The 14,883-nt window shown below is 38.0% G+C and overlaps 4 protein-coding genes and 1 non-coding gene across 6 annotated transcripts; 4 read left to right on the top strand and 1 right to left on the bottom strand.

The window, feature by feature from the left end:
- On the top strand, positions 1,055–5,364 carry LOC104755863 (boron transporter 4-like). The gene is made up of 14 exons (XM_010478334.1): positions 1,055–1,159; positions 1,837–2,015; positions 2,103–2,185; positions 2,367–2,559; positions 2,654–2,792; positions 2,882–3,047; positions 3,142–3,308; positions 3,403–3,576; positions 3,679–3,774; positions 3,848–3,964; positions 4,051–4,388; positions 4,473–4,752; positions 4,837–4,956; positions 5,044–5,364. Exons 2-14 carry the CDS (start codon positions 1,897–1,899, stop codon positions 5,101–5,103), a joined length of 2,052 nt encoding a protein of 683 aa, XP_010476636.1. The 5' UTR covers positions 1,055–1,159; positions 1,837–1,896; the 3' UTR covers positions 5,104–5,364.
- TRNAW-CCA lies at positions 5,635–5,706 on the top strand. The gene has a single exon. It is a non-coding gene; the product is annotated as a tRNA-Trp (tRNA).
- On the top strand, positions 5,879–9,491 carry LOC104755862 (periodic tryptophan protein 2 homolog). Its single transcript, XM_010478333.1, has 7 exons — positions 5,879–7,213; positions 7,326–7,577; positions 7,679–7,771; positions 7,946–8,317; positions 8,446–8,790; positions 8,880–9,107; positions 9,199–9,491. The coding sequence occupies exons 1-7, from the start codon at positions 5,984–5,986 to the stop codon at positions 9,367–9,369; spliced, it is 2,691 nt and encodes an 896-aa protein (XP_010476635.1). The 5' UTR covers positions 5,879–5,983; the 3' UTR covers positions 9,370–9,491.
- On the bottom strand, positions 9,597–11,334 carry LOC104755861. 2 transcript variants are annotated; one of them, XM_010478331.2, is made up of 2 exons: positions 11,117–11,334; positions 9,597–10,555 (listed from the first exon to the last, which is right to left on the bottom strand). In XM_010478331.2, the coding sequence occupies exon 2, from the start codon at positions 10,543–10,545 to the stop codon at positions 9,763–9,765; it is 783 nt and encodes a 260-aa protein (XP_010476633.1). In that variant the 5' UTR covers positions 10,546–10,555; positions 11,117–11,334; the 3' UTR covers positions 9,597–9,762. The 2 variants fall into 2 exon arrangements, with proteins under 2 accessions (XP_010476633.1, XP_010476634.1); XM_010478332.2 differs by lacking the exon at positions 11,117–11,334 and adding an exon at positions 10,829–11,102.
- Positions 12,979–14,814, top strand: LOC104755860 (WD repeat-containing protein 43). Its single transcript, XM_010478330.2, has 7 exons — positions 12,979–13,122; positions 13,218–13,316; positions 13,437–13,666; positions 13,763–13,845; positions 13,935–14,046; positions 14,167–14,229; positions 14,421–14,814. Exons 1-7 carry the CDS (start codon positions 13,077–13,079, stop codon positions 14,607–14,609), a joined length of 822 nt encoding a protein of 273 aa, XP_010476632.1. The 5' UTR covers positions 12,979–13,076; the 3' UTR covers positions 14,610–14,814.

The raw sequence follows: 14,883 nt of genomic DNA, 5'->3' as shown, positions 1-14,883 counted from the left end.
TTTTCAAAGCTAGATTTATTTTGTTTTTTTTCTTCAAAATGTTAGTATGATTTAGACCATAACACTTAATTATTTCATTATTCAATTCTTATAGTTCCTGATAACACCAGATTATATCATCTAGCTAGTATATAGCGTTTTTAGTTTAAAGAATGGTAAACTTTTACTCAGATATTAGAATTAGGTTCACAAAACATGCATGACTTGTTTCAATATAGTCCCTTTTTGATATTTTAAAAGTTAAATTAAACTTATATTTCAATATATATTAGATTGGGCATTTAATCAGAGGCTACCGAACGAACAGTTGGGATGGAATTAAGACATTATATATATACACACACGCAATATGACCAAATCGAAGATTCTGGCACAATAAGGGCATTTGCACGGGCAAAGTGCCACAGGCGTGGAGTGATGATGATGCATATACATATATGTGCATTATTCATTACGTCAGCAATGAATTTTGGTATAAGTAAAATTTATCAAAATGTGTGTGCATTCCCATTTATACACATAAACATCTCCAATTCATCACTCCAAGTCCAACCGTACGTAATTATATTTTCTTACGTACAAACTTATCACACATAATGTTGTAGCATTTGATTTTTTTTTAAATCGCAATTTTATATCGGTGAAGAATAATGAAAATTAACAATATGGAAGAAAATTACAATATCTAAAGATTTTAAAAACAAAAGAAGATTTGCTCGAGCGATTTGGTATGTTTTTTTTAACATATGAAGACTAAGAAGAAGAATTTTAGGAAACAATATAATACAAAAAAGGACACTATTCATAAAATAAAATAAAATTTATTAACAATAATTAAATATAATTAAAAAGAGATCTAGAAGTGTGCATATATGTATATATTTGTCACTGTCTCATGGGAAAAGAACAGAAAGAGAGTGTGTTAAAGCGTCAAAATCATATATGAAAAAATCAACCACTAGTTTACATACACGTGGACGTAGGCCCAACAAATATACGTGTATAAATGGGCCCTGTCTCTCTCTTTATATTTGCTACCGTTGTTGTTGTAAGCCTCGTCGTCTCTTTGACCTATCCCTCCATTAAACCCTATAAATCGCTACACAGTTGTTACGTCAGCTCCTCCTCCAGTGATTCTCGTCTTTCTCTTTCGTCGCCGGTAGTTTGCTCCTCCTCCTCATGACTCCACATTCTGACTTATATTGCATGTTCATATATAAATAACCCCTTTTGTTTGATTTTTATATTAATCCTTTCTTTGTCTGCTTTTTTTTATTTGGTTAGATTTGTGAAAGAAATTGCAACTTGTAATAATTTCGATGTCAAACCTATATGATTTTTTTTTCTATGAAGAAAAAGGGGAGATTCAACTTACGACGGATATTAATTAATGGAGTTGATTGCAAACGTTGGATCCTTTTTTACTTGTTTTTGTTTTTTTTTGGGTGCATATGCGATTCCAAAGTTCACTTTATGAGAAAGGAGACGAGGAGACTTATAAGGTCTTTGTCATAGAAAGAAAATTTTCATTACTTTTTGCTTGTTTTGTGCGTTTGTGATGTTTCTCTAATTTGGTTTAATTTGGCACAGTGCGTTTTCCTATACTTATTTTAAGCATATGAAATTGACATCGCTACTTAGTAACCAAAGATAAAACAGCTACGAAATTCTTCTTTAATAGTTGGTGGAAAAAGACTGGTATCGTCACAAATGTAGAAATCTGTATATAAAAGAAATAGTATTGATCTTTTATTAATGTAGTTAGCAAAAGTGCGAGAATTAAAGCCATTGCTAGATGTTATACATTATATATAGCTTCTTCCTTTTGTACTTTAGGTCATAATAAGAGTGGACCGAATCTGAACAGAGCGACAAGTTTCGGAGTGACTCAAAAATATGGAGAAAGGAAGAGCGGATAGCTCCAAGATGCTGTTTCGAGGTATTGTAGCAGATCTTAGAGGAAGAGCCTTGTGTTACAAGCAAGACTGGGTCTCTGGTCTTCGTTCTGGTTTTGGGTACTGACTTCACTTAGAATTATATTACTTTTTGACACCAAAAGCAGAACACAACTGTAACTTCTTTTTTCTTGGAGGTTTTTTCAGGATTTTAGCACCGACGACATATATTTTTTTCGCCTCTGCCCTTCCGGTTATAGCCTTCGGGGAGCAGCTCAGCCGTGACACAGGTCTAATTCTTTGAATTTTTCTATCTTTTCTTCAGTTTCTATACGGCTTTGTGTTTATGTTCACGTTTATTTGGTGGACCTTAAAAGTCTTCAAGTTTTACACGGTTGGTCTTTTATGGGAGGGGTTTTTACTTTTGCATTTTCTGAATTTGTTTTGAATTATATTTTGAGGTGGCTATAGAAGGAGCGTTGAGCACAGTAGAGACATTAGCATCAACAGCGTTATGTGGAGTGATACACTCAATATTGGGGGGACAACCATTGTTGATACTTGGAGTTGCAGAACCAACTGTCTTAATGTACGTTTACTTGTACAACTTCGCTATTGGAAGACCAGAACTAGGAAAACAACTCTACTTAGCTTGGGCTGCTTGGTAATTTACTCCAACAACACTCTTCTCTTCTCTTTTTTTGTTTTGTTTTTAAGTTGTGGTTTTGCTTTATGGTTTATTGGTTGTTCAATTGAAGGGTATGTGTGTGGACGGCTCTGTTACTGTTCCTAATGGCGATTCTCAATGCGGCTGATATCATTAACCGGTTTACGAGGATCGCTGGTGAGCTGTTTGGTATGTTGATCTCAGTTCTGTTCATCCAACAGGCCATTAAGGTATACTAAAGACCAAAAAGCTCAACCCCCTCTGAACTGTGATGATAAGTCAAAGCTTATTATATACTTGTTTTAAATGAAATTGGCAGGGAATGGTGAGTGAATTTGGCATGCCAAAGGATGAAGACCCAACACTTGAGAAGTATCACTTTGAGTGGCTCTATACAAATGGACTTCTCGGTATCATTTTCACTTTTGGCCTACTCTACACCGCTTTGACGAGCAGAAAAGCTAGGTCTTGGCGATACGGAAGTGGTAAGAGAGATTTTATCTTGTCATGCATTTTGTGTTTATTCCTGTGTAAAATCATTGGTTGGCCTTAATAATGCTCTCTGTTTCTTGGAAAAAGGATGGATGAGAAGCTTCATTGCAGACTATGGAGTTCCTTTAATGGTTGTGGTTTGGACAGCATTGTCCTTCAGTACACCATCAAAACTTCCCTCTGGTGTCCCGAGAAGACTCTTTAGTCCTCTTCCATGGGACTCTGCTTCTTTATCACATTGGACTGTCATCAAGGTTACAACACAAACACACTACATTTAAGATCTTGATATTTCATCATATGAGCCTCTTCTAAAGTTGTTCCACTACTTGGATACGGTCTGTACAGGACATGGGGAAAGTCTCTCCAGGTTACATATTCGCGGCATTTATACCCGCATTGATGATCGCTGGGCTCTACTTCTTTGACCACAGTGTTGCCTCACAGCTTGCACAGCAGAAGGAGTTCAACCTCAAGAATCCTTCTGCGTATCATTACGACATTCTCTTGTTGGGGGTCATGGTACAATCATTCAAACTCCTTTTTCTTTCTCTCTTCAAACTCACCTTTCACAACATTGAATCTCTGGTTAAACTCTCGAAACTGTGTAATTGGTTTTTTCAGACGTTGATCTGTGGATTGCTCGGTCTGCCTCCTTCCAACGGAGTCCTCCCTCAATCTCCTATGCATACGAAAAGCCTTGCTGTTCTCAAACGACAGGTTTTATTCGATACATTGTTAATCAACACTCAATATTAAGAACGGTCCTCCTAAAGAATCTGTTTGGTTTCAGTTGATACGGAGGAAGATGGTAAAGACAGCCAAAGAAAGCATCAGGAAGAGAGAAACTTCATCCCAAGTGTACGAGAATATGCAAGAAGTCTTCATAGAAATGGACAAAAGCCCACTTGTAAGTTGTAGACTCTTAATCCAATGATCCAATAAAAGAAAAAAAAAAGATTTTCAGAACCATAAGCTTTTGTTAAAACAAAACAGGCTCAGACAGACCCAGCAGTGATAATTGAGCTGCAAGATCTAAAAGAAGCAGTAATGAACTGCAATGAGAAAGAAGGAGAGATGAACGAGGATAGTGGTTTCGATCCAGAGAAGCACCTTGACGCTTGCTTGCCTGTTCGAGTCAACGAGCAGAGAGTGAGCAACCTTTTGCAGTCACTACTAGTGGCAGGTGCAGTGTTGGCAATGCCGGCCATCAAACGCATACCAACTTCACTTCTATGGGGATATTTCGCTTACATGGCCATCGATAGTCTCCCGGGAAACCAGTTTTTCGAACGCACAATGCTTCTTTTTGTCCCAGCAAGCCGGAGATTCAAGTATATGCTCTGAAAAATGCTCTGTTTCTTTTTGTGATTATTCAGATTTCTTACAAAGAGCCGTTACGTGATTGTTGTTGTCAGGGTCTTGGAAGGAGCGCACGCGTCGTTCGTGGAGAAAGTTCCATACAAGTCAATGGCTACGTTCACATTGCTGCAGATGTTCTACTTTGGGCTGTGCTACGGAGTGACGTGGATTCCCGTGGCTGGAATCATGTTCCCGGTTCCTTTCTTCCTCTTGATAGCCATCAGACAGTATATTCTCCCGAAGCTCTTTAACCCGGCCTATCTCCGAGAACTCGATGCTGCCGAGTACGAGGAAATCCCCGGTACTCCTAGGAACCATCTCGAACTGTCTTTCCGGGTGAGTCCATATCTCTATATATATTTTTTACATTTTTAGGGGTTTTAACACATTTGAATATGTCTAACTAACCTTGTTTTACAGTCTAATGACTCTAAGGGAGGCGTACAAGAAGGCGATGCCGAGATTTTAGACGAGTTAACGACGAGCAGAGGCGAGCTCAAAGTCCGTACAGTCAGTCTTAACGAAGACAAAGGCAACCAGGTTTTGTGATAGATTCTTGAAATGTACCTCAACTTTGTAAAAGATTATTCACATACTAATGATCATAACTTTTTAAAAAACCTGCAGATTTACCCCAATGAGAAAACAAAAGCAGGGGACGGGGACGTGAATACTACAAGAGAGTGAGTGATTTATCAACAAAGGGAACCAAAAAAATTCTTTTCAAGTGATGATCACGAATTCACGATCATACTCAAAAACTATATAGTCTTTGTAGAACACAGATTATGTTTTGTATTTTTTTGGTTCTTGAACCCAAAGATGATGTATGTTTGTTCGAAATAGTCTTCTTAACAATGAAAGTCATATAAAGCATAACTTAACAATTTACCCCAAAAGAATAACTTAATACAGAGAGAATGTCATGGTTCTAAACGGATATGCAACCTTCCAAGAAAATGTATAATAAAGAGCTTATTGATTGTGCTCAACTCATGGCTCACCTTATTCTCTTTCTGAAACATTCACTATGACTAAATACTATATCACAAAACTAGAATTTTCATATTGTGTGTTGGTATCAACTTTGTTAAGTTTTGTTTTGTGTAGAAGAAAAGAAAAGCATAACTTGTGTGTAATGTAATGTTCTTTCAAAATTCGCATTACTATAAGCTGAATTTAGGATAAGTATTAGATAGATGAGGCTTCAAGCACCAAGGATCCGTGGCGCAATGGTAGCGCGTCTGACTCCAGATCAGAAGGTTGCGTGTTCGATTCACGTCGGGTTCAAATCTCCCGAACTAAGATCCTTAACTTTTTCCTTTTATTTTTTTTGGCCTCTTTATAAGTTCAAAATTCCAATTATACCCATCGTTTTACGCCTTCCCAATTTAACGAGGATGGTATTTTGGTAATTATAAAATTAGGGGTTTAAATCAGAAAACAATTATAAAAGAGAGATTTTTATAGAAGCCCTCGTTAAACCCTAACGCCGTAAATCTTCTTCGCCTCCGGTCCTCCGCCTTCTCAAACTTGTCTCCACACTTGAGGTGAGGATCCAAGCGCCATGGATTACCGCCTCCAGAACCTTATTTGTGCGCCTTACAGAGGCGGGAACGCCGTCATCACTCAGAATTCTCAGCTAATTTCACCGGTCGGTAATCGTGTCTCCGTCACCGACCTCAACAAGCACCATACCGTTACTATTCCGGTCAACACCTCAACCAACATATGTCGAATCGCTGCCTCACCTGACGGAACTTTCCTACTCGCAGTCGATGAAGAGGATCGATGCATTTTCATCAACTTGCCTCGACGGGTGATTCTTCATAGAATAACCTTTAAGGATAAAGTCGGAGCCTTGAAGTTTAGCCCTGATGGTAAGTTCTTCGCTGTTGGAGTTGGTAAGTTGGTTCAGATATGGCGTTCACCTGGTTTCAGGCGAGCTGTTTTCGCCTTTGAGCTTGTTAGGACTTTTGCTAATTCTGATGATAAAGTAACATCCTTGGAGTGGACTTTGGATTCTGATTATTTGCTCGTTGGGTCAAAGGATTTAGCAGCTAGGTTGTTTTGTGTTAGAAAGCTTAAGGGTGTCTTGAATAAGCCCTTTTTGTTTTTGGGACATAGAGATTCTGTTGTGGGTTGCTTCTTTGGTGTTGATAAATTGACTAACAAGGTTGATAGGGCTTTCACTATTGCTCGGGATGGTTTCATTTTTAGTTGGGGCTATACTGGAGAGGATGTTAAAATGCATGAATCAGAAGATGGCAAATCTGAGCCACCTTCACCTGATACTCCAGAGAGGGCTGACGAAGTGATGGTGGATGGCGTTGGTACTGATCTTAAAAAAAGAAAAGAGTATGACGGTAAAGATCGTGATTCAGATGAAGAAGGAGAAGATGATGAAGAGTATATGCACAAAGGGAAATGGGTTTTGTTGAGGAAGGATGGGTTTAATCAGGCATCAGCAAAGGTGACAGCTTGTGACTATCATCAGGGGCTCGACATGGTTGTGGTAGGGTTCTCAAACGGTGTGTTTGGGCTTTATCAGATGCCAGATTTCATCTGTATCCATCTGCTGTCGATTTCTAGAGAGAAGCTAACTACAGCTGTGTTTAATGAGCGTGGTAATTGGCTGACCTTTGGTTGCGCCAAACTCGGGCAACTGTTAGTCTGGGAGTGGCGATCTGAAAGCTATATACTGAAGCAACAAGGACACTATTTTGATGTCAACTGTGTCACCTACTCACCCGATTCACAATTCTTGGCAACTGGTGCTGATGATAACAAAGTCAAGGTATTCAAATTTCAAAGACCTAACTATTATATTTTACACAATTCTCATATGTTTCTGACTCATCTGTTTCTGAATTTAACCAGACATTCTTTTGTAATATCGCATTTTTCAGGTGTGGAACGTTATGTCAGGATCATGTTTCATCACATTCACCGAGCATACTAACGCAGTGACTGCTCTTCATTTTATGGCTGATAACCACTCCCTATTAAGCGCATCTCTGGACGGCACTGTTCGTGCATGGGATTTTAAAAGATACAAAAACTACAAGACATACACAACCCCTACACCCCGGCAGTTTGTTTCCTTAACAGCTGATCCTAGTGGTGATGTCGTCTGTGCTGGGACCCTAGATTCATTCGAGGTATTTTAACTTAGGCCTGCTGATCTCAGTCACATACTCAGAAATACTGAATCACAGATTTTTTTGGTGAGGTGGATAATTTTATACTTGCCTGTGTGCAGATTTTTGTATGGTCCAAGAAGACTGGGCAAATAAAGGATATCCTGAGTGGGCATGAGGCTCCAGTTCATGGGTTGATGTTTTCACCCTTAACGGTAAATATACTGTAATAGTCTCATGTTTTGACGAAATATATTTTGTTGCTTGGCCCTAAACAATTATGTGAATATTAGCTAATGACGTAGAACTTATAGGAGTTATGTATACTTCTGGCTAATGGTATTATAACTTCCATGCCTTATTTAGTTCATATCTCTCTTTCTCTGCAGCAAATTTTAGCTTCATCCTCCTGGGACAAGACGGTTCGGTTGTGGGATGTGTTTGCTAGCAAAGGCACTGTGGAGACATTTCAACACAACCACGATGTTCTAACTGTTGCCTACCGTCCTGATGGGAAGCAATTAGCCTCGAGTACGCTAGATGGGCAGATCCATTTCTGGGACACCATTGAAGGTGTGTTGATGTACACCATAGAGGGGCGGAGAGATATCGCTGGAGGTCGGGTTATGACTGACCGTCGGTCTGCAGCTAATTCAAGTTCTGGAAAGTGCTTTACAACATTGTGCTATTCTGCTGATGGAGGCTATATTCTAGCTGCAGGAACTAGCAGATATATTTGCATGTATGACATTTCAGATCAGGTTAGCTCATTAACTCTTCTTGGAGTACAGCTTTTCTTGGTCTATATTGTTTGATGCAGATTTTGAAAAATTCGTGTTTGTATTGTAAGTGTACTGAAGTCAAAGTGTTTGGAATATTATCTTTTCAGGTTCTTTTGAAAAGGTTTCAGATATCTCATAATCTGTCATTAGATGGGGTTCTTGACTTTTTGAACTCCAAGAAGATGACAGAAGCAGGACCAATGGATCTGATCGATGATGACGACAGCGATGAAGAAAGTGGCATTGATAAACAGTCTCGGGGAAATTTGGGTTACGATCTGCCTGGATCCAGGGCTAACCGCGGCAGGCCTATTATCCGAACTAAAAGCCTCAGCATTGCCCCAACTGGAAGAAGCTTTGCAGCTGCAACTACCGAAGGAGTTCTTATCTATTCAATCGATGAATCCTTCATCTTTGATCCAACCGATCTTGACATAGACGTTACTCCAGAGGTGAGCCTTTGTAAATCACTGGTGGTGGTTGTAGACTTGTATTCTGATTATTGGTTTTGAAAAGCAAAGCTAATGTGTTGTTTGTGCAGGCTATTGAGGCTGCCATAAAGGAGGATGAAGTGAGCAGAGCACTTGCTCTGAGTATGCGTTTGAACGAAGACAGCCTCATCAAAAAATGCATCTTTGCTGTAGCCCCTGCCGACATAAAAGCTGTCGCAATCTCTGTCCCCCAGAAATACTTAGAACGGCTTATGGAAGCTGTGGTGGATCTGCTTGAGAACTGTCCTCATCTGGAGTTCTTACTTCACTGGTGTCAGGTAAAATACTATTTTCTCTGGAGTTCTTTCTTTTTTGGTTAATATCTGCTCTGAACCTGATCAAACTTTGTGTTGTCTATTTTATGTGCAGGAAATCTGTAAGGCACACGGAAGCTCCATTCAGCGAAACTACAGAAATCTATTACCTGCACTGAGGTCGTTGCAGAAGGCAATCACCAGAGCTCACCAGGATCTGACAGATATGTGTTCGTCCAATGAGTACACGCTTCGCTACTTGTGTTCTGTTCCAAACAGTCACTGATTATGTTTTATGCACTATGTATCACCGGAATTTTCATCTTCCTTTTTCGGGGGTAACACTCTCGAAGTTTTGATATATGTATTTCAAATGTGAAAACAAAATGGACCTAAGAAGTTAAAACATATTCCTGCGTAGTAGTTTGTGAAGAATGCAAGTTGCAACCATAAAAGTATGAAGAATGTGAATAATTTGATTTGACAGAAAGTTTTGAAAGAGGTAAAAGATGATGAGCCCAAGCTATGGATACTTCACTAACAGAAGAAGCTAAAAATACAAACAATATAAATTTTTATGCCTAGAACAAGAACTGATGTCGCTATAAAAAGATTACATTATGGAAAAAAATCAAGAGACATCAAAACTTTGGGCCATATAGACTCAGAAGTTGAATCTTCACGGAGTCCATCTGGTAAACATGGTCCCATGAAACTCCAGTTGGGGCATGTGAGCCGGGTGATTGTCAGCACTTGCTTGGCTCGTTGCACGGCTCTCAATGGACACGTCAAGAAACAGATTATGCATGAACGAATCGAAGTTGAGATCAATCATGGGATGGCGATATGGAAGCTGATGGAGGGAGCTAGCCATCAATCTCTGTTCAGCATCCCATCTCTGACGGGCGTTGAGCATTTCAATGTACTCAGCCTCTCTCTCCAATTGCTCCCACATGTGTTGCTCCCAAGGGTCCAACTTGGGTGGTGTGAAACCAGGATGCTCAGTTTTCAAGTGATTCTTCAGCTGAGCATAGGTGCCAGAGAAATCACACTTGTCGACAGCACAAGACCTCGGCTTAGCATTCATGAATCTCCGAGCACAAGTCGACTTCATTGTCCCATGAACCTCTCCTCTGCAGTAAGGACAGTTAAGAGTCTTGCCACTACAACGGCTGGTGGTGTTGTTTCTGCGGTACTGCTTGAAACAGTTGGAGTGACGAGCGCTAGTGTCACACATGTAAGCACGACACCCTTTGGAGAAGGAAGAGCACTGCAAAAGGACTGCATTGTGAGGAGGCTCCATACAGATGACACACCTAACATCCTCCCATTCACTCACACTCTCTAACTCAAGAGGTGACTCGACTTCTTTTTGTTTCTTGTTCCTACAAGAGCGAAGCGGGTAAGGAGAAACCCTGTGTGTGTTGCTTGAAACCGGCATTTTCCTTCTTTCCTTGTGCATCAATCACACACTGAAAGGAATAAAAAAAAAGTGTTAATTCAAGACTGCAAATCAAGAGATATGTCTGTAGAGAAGCTAATTGAAACTGCAAAGATCATATCAAAGCCTTAGACTTAACAATGTATTATTACATTCTAATGCAAAGTCAAGGAAACAAGACATATGAACTCAATCTCACTGATGATTACATTCTCAAAATGAAACGAAGAGGAGACAATTTTATTATTATTTATTTGATTGGAGAAACGAAACGAAACTGTTCACTTATCGCAAACAGTTCTACCTCTCATCGACGATTAAAACATTCTGATTCATCCGAAGATTTCAAACCCAAAAAGAGAAAACAGATCAATTCGATTTGCAATTCTAGAAAACTTCGCCCAAAAAAAAAAAAAAAAAAAGCTGAAACGGCGAAATTGACGACCAGAAAAATTCTGATCACATCCAGAAAAACGGAAAACGACAGAACATCATCAGGATCGAGAGAGAGAGAGACCCAACCCAACCCGAGTGAATCAATCAATCGTCAATAAGAGAAAAAAGAAACGGAAGCCTATTATTATTATTATACCTTTGGCCGGAGAGAAAAATTAAAAAGAGGCTTCTCTTCTTCTTTGAGAGAGAGAGAGAGAGAGAGAGAGAGAGAGAGAGAGAGGTTCGCTCCTCGTAAAGAGTTTCGTATGAAACGGTGAAGATGAAAAGAAAAGAAATAAAAATAAGGGGGATGGATGATGCGCTTGCGTGAATGTGAGATTGTCCGGGTGGTGGTCTTTTGGTTTTTATAGGCGTCGTCGAAAGAGAAAAAAGAGAGAGAGAAAGAGATTGTCATTTCAGACATGACAAGAATACCCCTTCCTTCTTTGTAATAATAAGTCCACCCCTTCCCCCTTCCCTCTCTCTTCTTTACTTTCCTCCTTTTGCCTATTTAACCACATTTGTCTTTTTGACTTTCTTTGTCTTTCCTTTTTTCTTTTTTTTCTTTCCTTTTAAACTGCTTTCAAAAGTTTATTTTCATTTTTTGTCCATACATATATTTTCTATACATGTCACACGAATAAGAATATTATTCATATAAATCATTGGATATTTTTCTCTTTTTTTTGTTTTCCCTCTCCATAGAAAATCAAATTACACTCATATTTTGTTTCTGTATATACCTTAACTAAATAGTACAAATATAGCTTTTAAAAAAAATAAGTTGATAAAGTAATGTGGTAATCTTCTTTTTATATATATATATATATATTTTACATCTTTTGTATATATATATAATATGTATATTTAACAAGAATTATTTATAGGTAACTTTATATGTCAATATATACATATATTCAAATATTAAAAAATAGATAAGAACACATCATATTATGCTTCTTTATTCTCTGTATCTTTTGAAAAAAAAAAATAGTTTATCTTCCTTAATATAGTGGGTGAAAGAAAGAAATTATTTCATCTATTTAGCTGTCATAACATATTGTCTTTTTTTTTCCTCTCCATAAAAATCAAATTACTCATATTTTGTTTCTGTATACATAGCTTTTTTTTTTTTTTTAAAGTTGATAAATGTAATGTGGTAATCTTCTTATATAATTTTTTTTCATCTTTTGGGATATGTATATATATAATATAATATTTTTAACTAGAGCTAATTATAGGTAACTTTATATGCCAATATTCAAACATTAAAAAATATATAAGAACACATCATATAAAACCATAACGTTAACTTTTTTGGCCTTTAAAAGTATTTATCCTTATTAACTTTTTGTTGACCAAAAATAAATGTATTTGTCATTTTTAAAAATCTTAACAAACTACATTATATTTCTTACTCCTAAAATATGCTTCTTTATTCTCTGTATCTTTTGAAAATAAAAAGTTTATCTTCCTTAATAAAGTGGGTGAAAGAAAGCAAATATATCATCTATTTAGCTGTATCTTTATGATATATACATCATGTATATGATGTATATACATATTGTCTTTTTTCTCTTTTTGATAATACATGTTACTAGTATCCTGGATTCTGTATCCAAATTTTATTTTAAGGTGTAGATAAAAGGTATATATAAGCACAGATACATTTCTAGTAAAAAAAACAAAAAACATAACACAATCCAAATCCTAGATCTTGCCAGTTGCCACTAATATGCAAGGTGCAAGGAATGAGCTCGTGTCAGTATCAACGACATTGCTTCCATCTATTTTTTATCCCAAACTAAATATTTTTCTTGAGGAGATAAGTCTTTATTCCTATTATTATTGAGAAATGTAAAAAACAAAATAAAATTAAAACTATATAGTGAGATATTGGAACAGACTACTCAATAAACTCAGCCCAACTATTGGGTTAAGTCGGCCCAACAAATAAAAAAAGCGTTTCGGTTCAGTTCACCCAACTTGACCCGACCCGCAGCTTTTTTAGTTGTGTGAAGTTGTTGCGGCTGGAAAGAAGAAAGAAGAACCCTAACTAAACCCACGTCGGCCTCTCTCTCTCTCTCTCTCTCTGCTTCTCTCCTCGATCGCCGACCATGGCCAAGGACAAACTCAAGCCTCTTCTCTCCTCCGACGGTGGAGGTTTACTTCATTCTATACCTTCCTTTTCGTTTGCTCAATTTTAATGCTCAGACATAGCTAACCCCTTTTTCTCTTGTTTCATTTGAATTCAACAGGTGAAATCGCCGATACTCCTATCCGAGAGAAGAAGCATAAGAAGAAGAGCAGGAAACGAGCTGAACCTGAACCCGAGTTACCCTCTACGCGCGATTCTGGTAAATTTTACAGCTTTCCTTATGGTTAAATGGTTGTTGTAGATAAAGCTCTGGAAGAGTCCACTTAAAGATAGTTGGCCAATCTTTATATTAGGGTTCATGTTTGATTGATATATGTAGGTCTTGATGAAGATAGAGATGGAGTGTTAGTAGATGATACTCATAATGAGCCAACGATAGGTGATAAACTTGAGAGTCTTGACTTATTAAGCGGCGACAAGCTTGCTTCTGCTGCTCCCAATGATGATAAGCCACCTACTGCAGCCTCTGTTAACGTTCTTCTGAGACAAGCATTGCATGCTGATGATCGATCTCTTCTACTAGACTGCTTGTACAACCGAGATGAGCAGGTTCACTAGATATATTAACATGTCTGTTTCTTTACCCTGATGTGGAAATGTTTTGTTTGTTTTTACTTATTTCTTCAAGCTCTTTGTGCATTACAGGTGATTGCTAATTCGGTCGCTAAGTTGAATTCAGCTGAGGTACTCAAGCTTCTAAATTCCCTTCTACCAATACTACAATCAAGGTGAGAGTTGATGCTGTAAATATTTTCTTTCCTGGGTGTATGAGCTGAAGCTGGTATTCAAGTGGTGATTTTTTTATACTTTATTACAGAGGTGCAATTTTGGCTTGTACGCTTCCATGGATAAAGAGTCTGTTACTTACTCATTCTAGTGGAATTATGTCCCAAGAGTCATCGGTGCTCGCATTAAACACCATGTATCAGGTTAGGAACTGCTTTTCTTGTTGTACGGCTGTGCTTGCCATAGCGGATCTCTCAGAGATACAGTTCAGAAAGTCACTAGATGAATAACTTGATATGTTTTTTTTGTTGTTCTGTGTACAGCTCATTGAATCACGGGTTTCAACTATTCATACTGCCGTAGAGGTTTCAAGTGGCTTGGACTTGGTATGTATTGTCTTACTGTGACATGTTGAAGAATTTGATTTCTATCTTTAGCCTAGGGGTAGCATTAGATTCCATAAACCACGTAGGGGATAAAAACATACAATGGAAGTCCTGAGATCACTTTGCTTGGATAACAGATTTATGGACTGTATTGTATGTTACTCATTTGTCATTGATTGTGTTAATCGTAGATTGTGGATGACTTGGATGATGAAGAAGAAGATGAAGGTCCCGTAATCTATGAAGACAAGGGCAGTGATGAAGAAGAAGGAGAAGGAATAGAGGAAGCAATGGAGACAGATGAAGAGGCAGACGACTCAGCCGATGAAGCAGCTGATGGTGTGAATGATTTTGAAGGATTTGACGACATGAGCGATTGAGAAGGCTCCTGAAAACAAAAGTTTTGATTTGTGTGATGAGACTGATTGATTGTTAGATGTTAAAGAGTATGGCTAAAGGGTACAATCTCTTATCAAGAAGTCTCACCACCTACTCTGTAATACGTAATGATTATATCAATATGGACGAGACTTTGTATTGTGAAAGAGTTTATTATTTTTTCTTAAAGGGAAAAGTTGACAAGAATAAGAAAGTAGAAGTAAAAATGGTAATAAGAGAAGATGAAAAAGTCAAGCATGGTTTAGAAAATGATGG

Source organism: Camelina sativa, chromosome 17 (assembly GCF_000633955.1).
Source record: "Camelina sativa cultivar DH55 chromosome 17, Cs, whole genome shotgun sequence".
NCBI lineage: Eukaryota > Viridiplantae > Streptophyta > Magnoliopsida > Brassicales > Brassicaceae > Camelina > Camelina sativa.
Note: the sequence above shows the minus strand (reverse complement) of the source record. Positions and strands in the feature narration are given on the sequence as shown.

Excerpts from the sequence above, each read along its gene's own strand:
- LOC104755863 (XM_010478334.1), top strand. The coding sequence starts at position 1,897 with ATGGAGAAAGGAAGAGCGGATAGCTCCAAGATGCTGTTTCGAGGTATT. Across the intron at positions 3,048-3,141 it reads GTCTTGGCGATACGGAAGTG|GATGGATGAGAAGCTTCATT; the intron begins GTAAGAGAGATT and ends TCTTGGAAAAAG. Across the intron at positions 3,965-4,050 it reads AAATGGACAAAAGCCCACTT|GCTCAGACAGACCCAGCAGT; the intron begins GTAAGTTGTAGA and ends AAAACAAAACAG.
- LOC104755862 (XM_010478333.1), top strand. The coding sequence starts at position 5,984 with ATGGATTACCGCCTCCAGAACCTTATTTGTGCGCCTTACAGAGGCGGG. Across the intron at positions 7,578-7,678 it reads GGACCCTAGATTCATTCGAG|ATTTTTGTATGGTCCAAGAA; the intron begins GTATTTTAACTT and ends GCCTGTGTGCAG. Across the intron at positions 9,108-9,198 it reads TCTTACTTCACTGGTGTCAG|GAAATCTGTAAGGCACACGG; the intron begins GTAAAATACTAT and ends TTTTATGTGCAG.
- LOC104755861 (XM_010478331.2), bottom strand. The coding sequence starts at position 10,545 with ATGCACAAGGAAAGAAGGAAAATGCCGGTTTCAAGCAACACACACAGG.
- LOC104755860 (XM_010478330.2), top strand. The coding sequence starts at position 13,077 with ATGGCCAAGGACAAACTCAAGCCTCTTCTCTCCTCCGACGGTGGAG. Across the intron at positions 13,667-13,762 it reads TGTACAACCGAGATGAGCAG|GTGATTGCTAATTCGGTCGC; the intron begins GTTCACTAGATA and ends TGTGCATTACAG. Across the intron at positions 14,230-14,420 it reads TTTCAAGTGGCTTGGACTTG|ATTGTGGATGACTTGGATGA; the intron begins GTATGTATTGTC and ends TGTTAATCGTAG.